This window comes from Macrotis lagotis, chromosome 8, assembly GCF_037893015.1.
Source record: "Macrotis lagotis isolate mMagLag1 chromosome 8, bilby.v1.9.chrom.fasta, whole genome shotgun sequence".
Lineage (NCBI taxonomy): Eukaryota > Metazoa > Chordata > Mammalia > Peramelemorphia > Peramelidae > Macrotis > Macrotis lagotis.
In genome coordinates, this window is record NC_133665.1 from 132,066,745 (window position 1) to 132,081,483 (window position 14,739).

General features: G+C 37.3%; 1 protein-coding gene across 1 annotated transcript in view; it reads left to right on the forward strand.

Moving 5' to 3' along the window:
• The window catches only part of LOC141496158 (IQ motif and SEC7 domain-containing protein 2-like), a 230,443-nt gene extending 217,469 nt beyond the window's left edge, over nucleotides 1-12,974 (forward strand). The window contains exon 2 of the mRNA XM_074198387.1: nucleotides 10,772-12,974. Within this exon, the coding sequence (XP_074054488.1) occupies nucleotides 10,772-10,817 (46 nt within the window). The 3' untranslated portion in view covers nucleotides 10,818-12,974. The remainder of the gene's footprint in view (nucleotides 1-10,771) is intronic.
• The last annotated feature ends 1,765 nt before the right edge of the window (nucleotides 12,975-14,739 follow it).

Sequence of the window (14,739 nt, forward strand, 5' to 3'; positions counted from 1 at the left end):
TTAGAAACCAGATGTTCTCTACCAGATTAATGTGAATCTAAGTTTAGAATAATTATACATGTAGAGCCTATATTAACCTGCTTTCTGTCAGGAGGAGGGAGGAGGAAAAGGAGGGAGAGAGAAAACTGTAAAACTCAAAACTTTGCAAAAAAATTGATTGGTGAAATCTATTGTTGCATGTTGTTGAAAAAACAAATAAAAAAAGAAACCAAGTGTTCTCACAGTTATTCCATATCTATTAGTGTCAATAACTATGCAAAGTCCTAGGGAGACAGTGACAGAATCAGGACAGTCCTTGAGTTCAAGGAAGTGCTATTCTACTAGGGCAAATAGCATGTACACCAGTAGGTCAACAAAAACATACGTGTGTATATATATATATATGTCTGTGTGTACATACAGAGAGTAATTGGGGGTGGTTTCAATAACAGCAGAGGATCAGAAAAAGCCTGTGCTGGATCTTGAAGAAAATTATAAGTTCTCAGAAGAGGATACAAGAAGGGAGAGAATTCCAGTCATGATGGGATAAGAGGGTTTTGGGATATTATCCATTCAAAGGCACATAGAGCTGGAATTTCATACCAAGTTTATAGTAAATAGGTTGAAATAGTTGAATTCAACCAATTACATTGGCTGAAATGAAGAGTATGTAATGGGGAGTAACACATAATGAGTTTCAGGATTTAGTTTGGAAGCTGACTGTGAAATTAGAAGTAATAGGAGCCATTTCTAGGGCAGAGAAATGACAGGGTCAAACCTACAATTTATTACAGATTTGTTTTTTTTTTTTAATCAAGAGTGATGGTGCAGAGAATCCTCAAGTTCAGAAAATCATTTATTACAGAAGAACCTAGAGGGTTTAGTATTTACATGTGAGACTGTGTGGGAGTATAGACATTCTTTAAAGAAGGATGCCCAGGGCAGCCATATCATCGTTCGCCTTCTGGCTGTCTGACTGCACCAGGCTCCTTCATCAGTCACCTTCTCAACACCTTTTCACGTCTTTTTATGTGTTAATATGTTGTCTTCCTCATTAGATTGTGAATTTCTTGCCTTTTCTTTTGTATCTTTTGCCTTTCTTTGTATCTCTTGAACTAAGCCCTGGGTGCCTGGCACATAATAGACCTTTAAATAAATGGTTAGGGCAGCTGGTAGTGCAGTGGATAGAGCATGAGACCTGGAATCAGGAAGATCTGAGTTCAAAACTGGATGTGTGGCATCTGGCAAGTCATATCCTGTTTGCCTGTGTTTCCTCATCTGTCAAAATAGCTGCAGAAATAAGTAGCAAATCACTCCAGTATCTTGCCAAGAAAACTTCAAATGGAGTCACAAAGAGTTGGACATGACTGAAAATGGCTAAACAAAAGCAATAAATGTTTATTGACCAATGACCAACATACCTCATCATATCAAAGTTTAATGTGCACAAATTAGAATTAAAGAATTTTAAACTTGTGGATCAGATTCTTTTTGATAAATCTGGCAATTCAATTGCAAACTTTTCAAAGGCAGAGATAGCAGTAGAGCCCAGCACTTCTTTTTGCATTTAGGGTTGACCAAATAGCGGGTAGTTAATAAGTGTTGATTGAACCAATGAATAAATGGTTGGCTGAATGAGTGAATGAAATCTGAACTAAATCAATAATAAAGAATAGTCAGCTATTTTTTCCTCTTAAAATCAGTACTAGAAATATTTCAGAATCAATGGATTTGTTTCCAGATGAGCTGAAGGGAGGTGTTTTCAATTACTTCACTATTACTACTCATTCTCAAATATGGTTTCAGTATGAACCCTAAGTGTTGCCAGTGACCATGCTATATAGCCCCATTGACCAGATTAGGCCATGATAGACTCCCTAATAGCAGCAAAAAGAGTTGCTTCCCTGGAAGTCTGCACACCAGAAGATGGATCATGTGCCCATTGCCTCTGTTGCTGGTACCAAAAATAGAAAATCCAGATCCCTTTCACCTGAACTCAGCCTCTGACTGTAACCCTTACATGGATTCACTTTGGGGAGGGGGCAATAGCCCACCACAGAGACCATTAAGTTTTCCTCCTCATCCCTGTATCAGACTTACTGTAGGGATGTGAAGATGGGTTATTGGAAGGGATCTTGAGAAGTCTTTCCCCCAAAGTGTTTGTATCCTGCCCTGTAGGGAGTTAGCTTCCTGCATATTAGATAGTTGCCTCTGAGTCTGCAAATGGAAGTTCAATTTCTTATTCATTGTCATAAAGTGAAAAAGCAAAGGGATGATGGTGAGTTGGTCAATCAAGCAATTCATTTATAAGTATCTCCTATGCCGGGTGCTGTCCTAGGGACTGTAAACACAGAGACTAAATATCTTTTAAATATGCCCTTATCATATAACACCAACCAAACTATGAATGTTGGTTTAATAAGGTTTCTCTGCTGGGCTTTAGATGGATGTCAAATTAGACCTGAAGGGAAGAGAATGAAATATACTCCTTAAGGAACATACTATATACATATGTATGTATGTATATATATGTATATATATGTATATTTATATATATATATATATATATATATATATTTATAAAATGCGTAGGGTTGCTTAGTAGAATTTCCAGGCTTGGCAACCAACCAAACAACTGCTCTAAAGTGAATTGAGGGTAAAATGGTGTGTGTATAGGGCAAGGGAGAGTGGAAAGAGTGGTTGAAGGCCTCCTTTGAGGTTCTGAGGTCTCTATCTCTAAAATTTAACAGTGGCAGAGAGTTTTTCATGAAGAAAAGAAATGATGAAACAAATTCAACTTTATATAGCACTTGAAAGTTTGCAAAGTATTTTCTTTTCAATAATCATAATATGAAGAAAGTCTGTATTGTTGGTTTACTTATTATTCCCCAAAAGCCTGGATCTCAGTTTGAGTTAAGGTAGAGGATGTAGAATATAGGGATATAGGGAGTAAGATAGAGATGGGGAGTGGAATGAAAGCTGTTATAAAGATTTGGAGGAGAAATAATAAAAGTCATTGATAATAGCACTTAAGGTTTGCAAAGCAATTAACAAATATCGTCTAATTTTTTCCTTATCACCATTTTATAGAAAAGGAAGGTTAAATGACTTGCCCAGGGTCCTCCCCCTTGTAAATGTCTGAAGTCCATTTTGAACTCAGGCCTTCCAGATTATAAGTTCAAGACTCTATCCACTGAGCTGAGACATCTATCTGTCCTGGGGGGGGAGGGGCTTACCTAAAGAGACCATCAAGACCACCCTTCTCATTTTACAGATAAGGAAACTGGAACCCAGAAAGATTGGATAGCTTGCTTGAGGTCACAAGAGCTGGAAAGTATCCGTGATACCATTCAAACCAAAGTCTTCCTGGTTCCTGGATAAACTTAGGCTGGCTCATCAGGTACCTCCTGAGGTATCTGCTGAAATGGCAATATGACTGAGGCAGAGCAATGTAAGAATATGCAGTGGGATCAAAGATGAACAGGAAGACAGTGAAGAAGTATCATCTGTCTTCACCACTGCCATAGACAGGGGAAACCAGGGGGAGGGAAGACTGGCAAGATATATCTTCCTGGGGCAGCTAGGTGGCACAGTAGATAGAGCACTGGCCCTGCAGACAGGAGGATCTGAGTTCAAATCTGGTCTCAAACACTTAATAATTGCCTAGCTGTGTGACCTTGGGCAAGTCACTTAAACCCATTGCCTTGCAAAATAAAACTAAAAAAAAAAAAAAGATATGTTTTTCCCAAAGTTCATCTTTCTTCCCTCTTTTGATCCTTAACATTAATATAATTTATTTTACCTGGATGGGATGGGAGCATTAGAGGAGGTCATCAATATAGACAGAAATAAAAAATATGAATTGCAGAAATGTCTACCAGGAGTCTCCATCTCTGGCCTAACACGACTTGGAGAACTCTTAGAATTTACAGGGTTGGATGTGTTGCTATAGTATGCTCAAATTTAGAGCTGGTCTGATACCTTAGAGACTCATTTCACAGATAGGCAAAGTTGAGGCCTGCAGCAGTGATGTGATTCACCTAAAGTAATGTAGGGAGTCATTGCAGGTCTGGGACACAGCCCTAGTCCCTCTGACTCCAATTCCAAATCCACACACCATGCATCTTCATTTACAAGGATGCATTTTTATAGGCTCTTTGCTTTTGTTTCTCTTTTACTGCTGTGTCTTGGTTCATGCCAGCTCCCAATCTCATCTGGTCGCAGTGCAGTAAAAGGAAGTAAAATCTGAGAATCCCCAAACCAATACTGCCTAAGGCTCTTAGAGAGAGAGCACTGTTCCACCCAGGAGGCTGTACTGACTGCATTGATTAAACAGATTTTGTTTATACTCTATTAGATTTTATTAGAAATTTAAATTCTTATAAACAGAAGCAAATGACCTTTCAAGTTATTTCACATTTTAAAATTTCCATTTGGGGAGATTTCCTTGAACTTGCTATAGTGCTTTGGAGTTGTAAGAATTATGTTAACTCATGGGTATTTCATAAGATGTCGTTATTCCATACAATTAACTTTTAGAAGTCAAGATCTGGGTTGAATAAGTCTCAACTTCTTGGTGCCCAGGCAACTAATATTAGAAATTATACAATAGTGGATGGTCTAAACTGATAAAGGGAATTTCTTCCACCAGGAGTTTCCTACATTAATAAATCATAGATTTTCAATAATAATAATAAATTTCCATTTATAGATTTGTGTACTTTTTTCCTTTTCAAGGAGATCTCAGTCTAGGTTGGAAGCTTATATTTGAAGGTAGCTAATATCTTACTCATATACTGTAGGGATTAAGTTTTGTTTACAAGAGCAGCTGCCATATTGGAGCTAGCAAAATAGAAGGCACTTAATAATTGTTTGTCCACCAAAAGAGCAGATGAATGGATGGATAAGCAATGGACTCATGAAGAACTGAATCTTGGGTTGAATTGATAGTAAAATAATAATAATAATAATAATAATAATAATAATGCTGTAGTCTCTTTTTTCTTCCAACTTTAACAAATAGCAAATAAAAGAAGCATTTCCATATACCATACTAGAGCAGAGAAAAAGGATCGTACACAAAACTGTAAATATTTTTTATGTAGATCTTGCTTTACTTTTTAAATATAGTAACTTTCAAAACTGTCCTGCCAGTGTATGATTCTTACTGGCTTTTCTTGCCTCTTTTTCTATGCATTTTTTAAAATGCTGAAATAACTCTCTTTTCTTTCTCCCTCCCCCTTTTTTTTGTTTTGTCCAATCACCCCTGTCTCTCCCCACTCTACATTCCTCAGGGATTCATACTTAAAGTCTCTTTTCAAAATATAGAACCCTAGAGTTTGAAGAGAGTTAATCTAGTAAAATCCCTTCATTGTACAGATGAGAAAATTTAAGCCTAGACAAGAGGGAATGTGTGTTGCCAAGGGTTCATAGGATTATAAATCCAAAGCTTGAAGCCACCTGAAATAACATATTGTCAAATCCCCCCATTATACTTGTGAAAGAAAGGGACCAGATAGGGTAATTCTGCCTTTTATGTTTGGGGACCTATGATTTTATCTGAATAGCTCTCCTCCACAAGTTAGGGATTTCATGATGAAACTTCTCTTTTGTAGCACCAGCTTCTCTTTTGCATCTCATTACAGTTTCCCTTCCACCTCATGGGGCTTAGAGGCATGGTGCCTCTGTGATCTGGAAAATTTTTTAGCCTTCCCTTCATCCCAGTGAAGTCTGAATTTTTTCTTTCTCTTATATGGAGTGTCTCCGATACTTTATTGTAAAATTTAGGTTAAGTATTTGGTCATAGGCTATATATGTAGGTCAATGTTAAGTAAAAATACTTTTTCTTTGTTATCTGTCGGCCTTTGTGTGTCATCTGTAGCTTCTGCAAAACTTTCCTAAAAATTCCCATTTAATTTCTTATGTCAACCTACAGGATATAAAAACTTCAATGGGGAAAGTTACATTGTAGAAGGATAACTATTTCCAGAGGAAGGTTCACTTCTGACATCTGTGTCTTTGGGACCTGCTATCCCCGGGGGGTGGGGTTTATAGTATCACTGCATTTCTGCTGTCCAATTTGATCTATCACAACAAGTGCAGGGAAGAGAGCCCTGAACCTGAAGTTAAAAAGACTTGAATTCAAATTCAGCCTCAAACACTAGGCTTATTATGAGTATAAAATGAGATTACATGTGTAAAGTCCTTAACCAACTTTAAAGGGCTAATTTTTGTTGTTATTACCAGGTAAAGTTCCATCACTGCCCATAGTTAAAACAATACAGTATTCTAGTCAACCAGGAGTCTTCAGTTTAAATCCTAACTCAGACACATATCATGTGACCGTGGAAAAGTCATTCACCTTTTTTGGGGGGGCTCAGTTTCCTCACTTGTAAAATAAAAAGGCTATCCTAGATATCCCTTGTGACTTTAGGTTTTTGCAAGGCAATGGGGTTAAGTGGCTTGCCCAAGGCCACACAGCTAGGTCATTATTAAGTGTCTGGGCCACCCCTCCCTTGTGACTTTAAATCCTATGATACAATGAACTGTCAAGTAGGGGTAAATAATACTTATAGCTTTTGAGCACAGATGAGAAATCCTCAAGTGTGATATGAGATCATATGTTACCTTACTTATACAAAGTGAGAGCTACCTGTCCCACGATTTGTTGTCTTTTTCTTTTTTAAAAAACTTTCTAGGGGCGGCTAGGTGGCGCAGTGGATAAAGCACCGACCTTAGAGTCAGGAGTACTTGGGTTCAAATCTGGTCTCAGACACTTAATAATGACCTAGCTGTGTGGCCTTGGGCAAGCCATTTAACCCCATTTGCCTTGCAAAAAAAGAAAAATTTTTATTTTCATCCATATGTACATGCAAATTTCCAAGATACAAAATTTCCATCCACCCTCCCTTCCCACCCCTCTCCCCTCATCAGGGAACAGTCAGGTTAGCATTTCACATTCATATTTTGATAAACATGCTTACAAATTAGTAATTTTTGGCATGAAGAATTAGGGAAAGAGATACATAAGAGATAATTTTTATAAAGAATTCATTAGATTCAGAAGGGTTGGGGTTTTTTTTCCTGTGTGTTTTGTTTTGTTTTTCTTCCTCTGGCTGGGGATAATATGGTCCATAATCAGTCAGATACAGTTGTCCTAGCTCCCTGAACTGCCAAGTGGAGTTGGCTTCCATCAAGGTTGTTCATCTCATAATGTTGTTTATGTGTATATTATTCTCTTGGTTCTACTCCCTTCGCTCAGCATCAGATCCTGTAAGTCATTCCATGCTTCTCTAGGGTCTGACCTTTTATGGTTTCTTATAGAACAATAATCTTCCATAGTATTTATGTGCTATAACATTTTTAATCATTCCCCAATTGGTGGGCATCCTCTCAATTTCCTATTCTTTGCCACTACAAAAAAGAGCTGCTATGAATATTTTAGAACACGTAGGACTTTTCTCATTTTTTAATAATTTCTTCTGGATATAGTCCTAGAATTGGAATTGCTGGGTCAAAGGATATGAACAGTTTTATTGCTCTTTGGGCACAGATCCATCTTGCTCTCTAGAAAGGTTGGATCTGTTCACAACTCCACTAGCAATGCATCAATGTCCCAGTCCTCTCACAACCTCTCCAACACTGATCATCTTCCCTTTATCTCATCTTGGTTTTTCTAATAGGTATGAGATGGTATGTCATTGTTGTTTTGATTTTAATTTCTCTAATCAATAGTTATTTGGAACATTTTCTTTCATATGATTACACATAGCTTTAATTTCTTCATTTTTCTTATTTATTTAATGTATTCTGCTTTATGTTGTAGTTATTTGCATAGATAGCAAGAAAAGAAATTTAAAAATTTACTGTGTGAAATTCTGTACTAAGTTTTGGAATTACAAACACAAGCAAAGAGGATGAGCCCTACTTTCCAAGTGCTTAATTCAGATGGGAAAATACAAAATGAAAAGTAAAGTTGCAAAGGGAGAGGAGAAAGGGTTTTTTATGCATGGTGTATCTTCCAAATTGGACCATAAGATCCCTGAGGACAGGGGAGAGAAGAAAGACAGAAAAGAGGGAGGAAAGGAGGGAAAAAGGAAAAATGAGGGAGGGAGGGAGGTAAGGAGGGAAAAAGGAAAAGAGAGAGGAAGGAAAGGAGAGAAAGATAAAAGGGAGGAGAGAGGGAGGGAAATAATCAAGCAATAATCCATGCTGCTCTTTCAAAGTATCTCTTCCTACAATAAGACAATGAATACAATTGAAGCAGCCACATTCCATTCCAGAGGTGATCCATTTTCCTTCTTGTGAGATAATTCAATCAAGGAACACTATCAGAAAGTTGCCAAGTAATTGTTTTACAAGTTTGGTCAGATACTTGATTTTCTCAGAACCAACAACTTTGTGGTACTGGAAGTGAAAAGCCCAGAAAGAAGAACATATTTTTTAAAGATGGTTTTGATCACTTCCAAGTATTGTGGTATTTAAGTTTACATGGGCAAAGTTCAATCATAGAAACTCCTTAAATAATCATACTATTGGGCCTATGCTTTCATCCTGCTTGTTCCCTGGGAATATCAGGTTTTGATTCATTGCAACAAAAAAGAAAAAGTCTTTTTTTTTTCCATACAAATACTCAGGCCAACAAAATATCAAATACTGGACAGGGTTTATTTCACCTGCCCCCAAAATATTCAAAGAACTCATACCCAAGCTCATAAACAATGAAGAAAAGCCTTCTTTCCCTTTTTTGAGAGCCCTCGTCTCCCCAGAGACCTATACATCTTCTTAATTCATGGTGGTACCCTGAGTAAATCTTCCTTCCTACATACAGAAGGGGAGGTAGGGTAGAGAAGGACTTTGGTTTCTAGACAATTAAGCAACCTTACCCCTCTGATTGGACCAACATTCCCAAAGACCTATACAATCCTCTAAGCATTTCGGTACTCCCTGGGATGTGGGGAAGGGATTCAGGATCTCTATCATCACAACCTCTCCCCCCCCAGCCCTACAATGAACTCACTCTAATAACCATTTTTTTCCTTGCATGGAAACCTCAGCTGAGAAATAATACTACAACACTTTGTTTGATTTTCTGTCTTTTCAGGGGTTCGGCTATTTTGAAGATTCTTACTCATTTCAGCAATAAAATTCCTGTTTCTTCTGAGATTGTGTTTTTAAAAATATTAGATATTTAAAAAGACATCATTTAAACAAACTTTCAAATTTAAGAATGAAGGGGGAAAGCATAGTGTTAGCTCAGAATATTATTAATTCCAATATCCTCTCTCTCAGTGAAGGAAATTTTACCCTAGTTCTTTAACTATACTATAAGATACTGATGCTCTTTACAGCAGCCCTTAAATGACTAGAACCATCTAGCTAGACATAACTTCCAAGAGAACCCATTTCATATTGAAGCAGCTGCAGGGTTATTATATTGGAGTCAGCCCTGGGGGACTCAGAAATGCTTGTTGAATTTTCAGTCGGAGCATTTCCACCTTAGAAATGGGCAAATGCCACAAATCAGAACTTGATTTATTGTTTTCAGAAAGTTATAAAGGAAGTCATAATAATGCAAATTAAACTTAAAAGTGTGCTGCACTTTTTTTGGGGGGGGGAGCTGGTTACTAGCAGCTTTAAATATTAGAAGGATTTTATTTTGTCCAGCAGAAATCTGTCTCTCTGCAACTTTAACCACTCACTCCAAGACTCTGCTTTTTTGGTGTCAAACAGAACAAGATTTATCCCAAATCCTTTCACATTGAAGCCCTTCCAGTACTTGAAGACAGCCCACATGTCTTCTCTTTTCTACTCTAAACTTATCCAATCCCTTCAACTGGGCTTTCTTTAATTATCCAACTCTGACTTAAGTATGTTTTTATTTTGGTAATAAACTCCATTTAGAAAATCCAAGGATTAAATTCTTGAACCTGTTTGCACATGGCCTTTTAATCCAGTCAACTGAGTGGAAGGCCAACCACCATTAAATTAATCCTCTTGCCTCCAGTGCAGCCAGTCCAGAGAGCATATAGTTTGGTTTGCAGAATGGGAAGTCTCCATCTTTGATTCTGTATGTTTTCCCCTGCCTTTGAGAAAGTTCAAGTGGGTGATACAATCCTATTTCTTGACTTTTGCAGTTGTCTCCTTTTTAAAGTGGTATAATTGATTTTTTGGTATTTGAAAATTGAACTTGTAGTTTGGAAATGCTTGAGAAATACCAAATAGGTAATAAATGAAGCCAGCCTCCATTCCCTTACTCCCTCCTCTTTCCTCCCTTTGCCTCCCCTTTCCTGCTGGCATGGGAATGTGTGGCTCTTGATAGAGTAGATGATGTTTGCATTTTTCTTTTTTCCCTGATTCTATTTTAATGTTTTTTTCCAATTCCATGTAAAAACCATTTTTAACCTTTGCTTTTTACAATTTTGAGTTCCAAATTCTCTCCTCCCCTCTCTCTCCTCCTCCCTCGTTGAGAATGCAAGCAATTTGATAAAGGTTATACATGTGCAGCCATGCAAAACATATTTCCATATTAGTCATGTTGTGAAAGAAAACAGACAATAAAACCAAGAAAAATAAAGTTAAAAAAAAACCCCAGTATGCTTTGATCTGCATTTAGATTCCAATGGTTTTCTTTCTGGAAATAGATAGCATTTTTTATCATGGGTCCTTCAAAATAGGATCATCATATTGATCAGAATAGCTCAGTCATTCACCCTTGATCATCACAATGTGAGCATTTTTCAGGAGAAAGTGTCAATAGTATTCTAAGTATCTCTCTTCTGTTTCCTTTCAGGTCTGAAGGAGAAGGCTCACGGAGCGTCAGGTACGTGTTTAATTAGCTCCTCTGCTTGTGTCATTGTGATCCCCTGGAGTTTGTTGTTTTAATGAAGCCATGTGCTTTGATTTCTGTCTGACTAGTGGTCTTATTAGGTCAGAACCACTGAAGCAAGGAACTTAGTGCTTTGCATTTAAATGGATTTGTTTAGAAATGCAGCCCAAAATGAAATATACTCTTTCCTAGCCACCCAAAACTGTGGCTCCTTTTTCTTCCTCCAAGCAACTCCAAAAAGGGGTTTCACTCAGGAGGAACAAAGTAAAGAGCTTGGGCTCAGTTTCAAAAAAATTAGTTTTGGTCCACAATCCCTCATTTGTTCCTTCCCCCAATCACATTTGAGGGACACAAATGAGGGATATGGACCGAAACTACATTTGATCGAATTTAGCAAAGTAAGAGAGCCCATTTCAAGGCCAGCCATGATTTCAGTTACATAATGAGTGACAGAATATATTTAATCTTGATGTGAAAATTTTCCTCTCCAAGGATAGCAGGCATTCTTCATTTTATGTATTGCTTTCTTACCATTCTCTGAAAACATCCTCAGTCTTCCATGGCTGCCTTGTTGGGTCAGTGTACGAAGGGCATGGAATATTGTTTGTCTTTGGACACTGGCTTTAGAAAAAAAGCCAATACTGATAAAACAAAGATTACTCTTTCAGAAAAACCAAAACTGCCATGGTTTTTCACTATTAGCATTTGAAATGGCTGCCTCATTTGAAGGAAAGAAAAGAAAGCAATCAATATTGATGCAATAGCCATTGCAGGCTGTCACCTTTAATAGTGGTTTCCTGTCTTTTTCTTTAGGAATTGAGGTTTCTCTGCATAGGATGTAGATCCTACCTAACTAGAGAAAGTTTGGGGAAAGGGTCTGACCAGAACATTACATTTGTCTTTACTATCTTTGAATCCTTTACAGTGGGCTATATTTGAGCCTCTTTAAGTTCTGTATGATACCCAGAAATACATGTGTACATGTTGTGTCTGTCTGTCTAGCTATAGCTTATTGTAGATAAGTTGGATGATGGAAGGTTGGAAGAAAAGAATATAGATGGATGGATGGATGGATGAATGGATGGATGGATGGATGGGTGCTTGAACAGACAAGTAGCTAGTTGGATGGAATAGAAGATGAATGGGTGGATAGATAGATAGACAGACAGACAGACAGGCAGATAGATATGGAAGAAACATACCTTTTCTATCAATTGGAGTTATTCTAAATTAGGACAGGAAATTTGCACACTCTATTCCCCTTGTTTCATGAAGGCAGATTTTTGCCTTTCATTGTATTGTCTGTTTGTTGATCACTTTTGTAGGATGGGATTCTTGACCTTGGGTGAGTCCTCCCAAAAAGCAGCCATGATTACTTATTAACTTCACAGTCAGGCTACATTTCAAAGAAAAAAAAATACCTATAGGACTTGCTCCTCTAAGTATTCAGTACATCCACCTGGCAGCCCATGGTTCTTGGATCTGTATTCAGATTGAGTTTAGTTTGCTATCAGAAGCTACTTAGCATGGATGCCTCTCAAGTCTCTATCGTGAGCCTCATCTTTAGTTCAGTTCATCAAGCATTTACATTGCTACCACATACTGAGAATTAGATGCTCAAAAATAACAACAGTCCCTCTCCCCTAAAAACTTCCTTTTTTCTCCCACTGAGAAATCAAATGTACATGGATAATAAATATAAACAATAAGCAAAATAGAAACTAATTTCAGAGAGATCAAAGAGATGTCTAGGGATTATAAGTGGGAGGAGGCACTTAAACTGAGACCTGAAGGGACCTAGGGATTTGTAGGGGAGGAGGAAGAAGGGGAAGGGGAAAGGGATTCTTGGCACAGGCACCAAAACATGCAGTAGAATGTCATATATAGGGAACAAGTAGGCCAGTTCAGTTGATGCATAAAGTATGGGAGGAGGAGGGAAAGGAAATCAGTCTGGAAAGAGAGCTTGCAGCTAGATTATGAAGGGCTTTAAATGTCAAATTGAGGAATTTTTATCTTATCCTAGAGAAAATAAGAAGTCATTGAGGCTTCATGAACAGGGGGGCCATGGTCAGATCTGTGCCTTAAATGATCACCATTTTGGCATCTTGGTGAAGGGTGATTTGAAGAAGAGAAAGTCCAAATTCAAGGAGAAAAAGGAAAGAGAAGGGAACAAATATTATATGTCTATTATCTACCAGAAACTATACTGCTTTACATATATATATATATATATATATACATATATATATATATATATATATATTAGCCAGTATATATATATATATATATAACAATATATGACAATTTTATATAAACATATACATATACATATATATATATATATATATACATATACATATATATACGTGGCAACTATTATCACCATCTCATACCTGAGGAAATTGAAGCAGGCTGGAGGCAAATGACATTTTATTATATGGGTCTGGGGCTGGATTTGAACTCAAATTTTTCTGACTTCACACCTAGCACTCTATTGGTCATGCCACCAAGAGCAGTAGTCAGGTGAAAGTGAAGAAGTCTTGAACCAGGGTAGTGGATGGGGGAATAGAGAAAAGGGAATGACATAAGGGAAGATGGATTGGATACTGGATATTGGAGATGGATTAGATGGGCCTAAAAGAGAGGGAAAATTCCAGAGTGACTCTGAGGTTAGGAAACTAGGTTGGAGTTACCATTGACTAGAAGTATGGTGGTGACCTTGACAGTAGGGAAGTTGGAAGGAGTGATGGGAATTTTCCTTTCTCTAAAACTCAAAGTGATCTCATCCAATCGCATAGATTCATTTTCATCTTGAACATAATGAATTCAAAATCTCCATATCTAGTCCTAATTTCTCTTTGCAGTGTATAATTCTTTTTTCCCAGTTGGATGCACTCTGGCTGTACTGTGGACATCTCAAAATCAATATGTCCAGATGCATAACTCATCATCTAACTCCCAAATGCAACCCTCCTTTAAACTTTACCATGTCTATTGAGGACACCACCATCCCCAAAGCCACTCAAGTTCATAATTCATTAATCCTTAATTCTTTTCTCACTCTTCTACCTTCCATATTCAATCTGTTGCCAAGACAGGATTTCTCTGGATGCCCAAAGTGTAAATGCTGAAACCTTTTTTTTTCATTTTCAATATTTTTGAAGGAAATATTTCTAACATGTGTTATGTGCTTCCTATCTTAGGAAACAGAGCATATGGAGCATAATGTAACCTTTTCTTGATGACTCAAGGTCATCATTACAATCATTAGGGCAGGACTGGTGTCATATTTATTTTTGTCTTCCCTATGGAACACTATGGAACATAGTGTCTTGAACATAAGAGACCCTTAATACTGTTTATTGCATTAATTTTACTGTTCTCTAGGTGTTGTGGGGCAGTGAATATAATTTTGTAAAATGCTCCTAGGATGATTAGTCATTTATGTTTTGTAACCTGTCTTTCTCAGCTGAATCCCTCCATTCAACATCTTTCTTAATAGATATTTTTTGGCTTGAACTGAGTTGTTTTCATTTTCTTTCTGGTAAGGATGAAAAAAAAAACTCCTTTCCTTGGAGAAGTGGAGGACTTTGAGTGTAGAATGTTGCATATGCTGTCAGATATACCAAGTTGTTTAGTTTCTTTTTTGGTTTGTTTTGGGTGTTGTTTCTACAAAAGAAGGTTTACTGAGTAGAAGAGGGAGAAGAGTATCTTCAGAATTTGATGTGATGCAAAAACAAAAGGCACCATTAAAAGTTTTGCAATTCAGAAAAGAATAAAGGGCAGAATGTTCAGCTGCATGAGCTTGATGACAATGCAATTCAAATCTTCCTAGGAAATCAAGCATTGAATCAAAAATAGAAGCAGCTTTTCCTCAGTTGTTTTCTCACCCTCAATGAAGAATCCACTCTTTATGAGCATCCTTCCTCTAC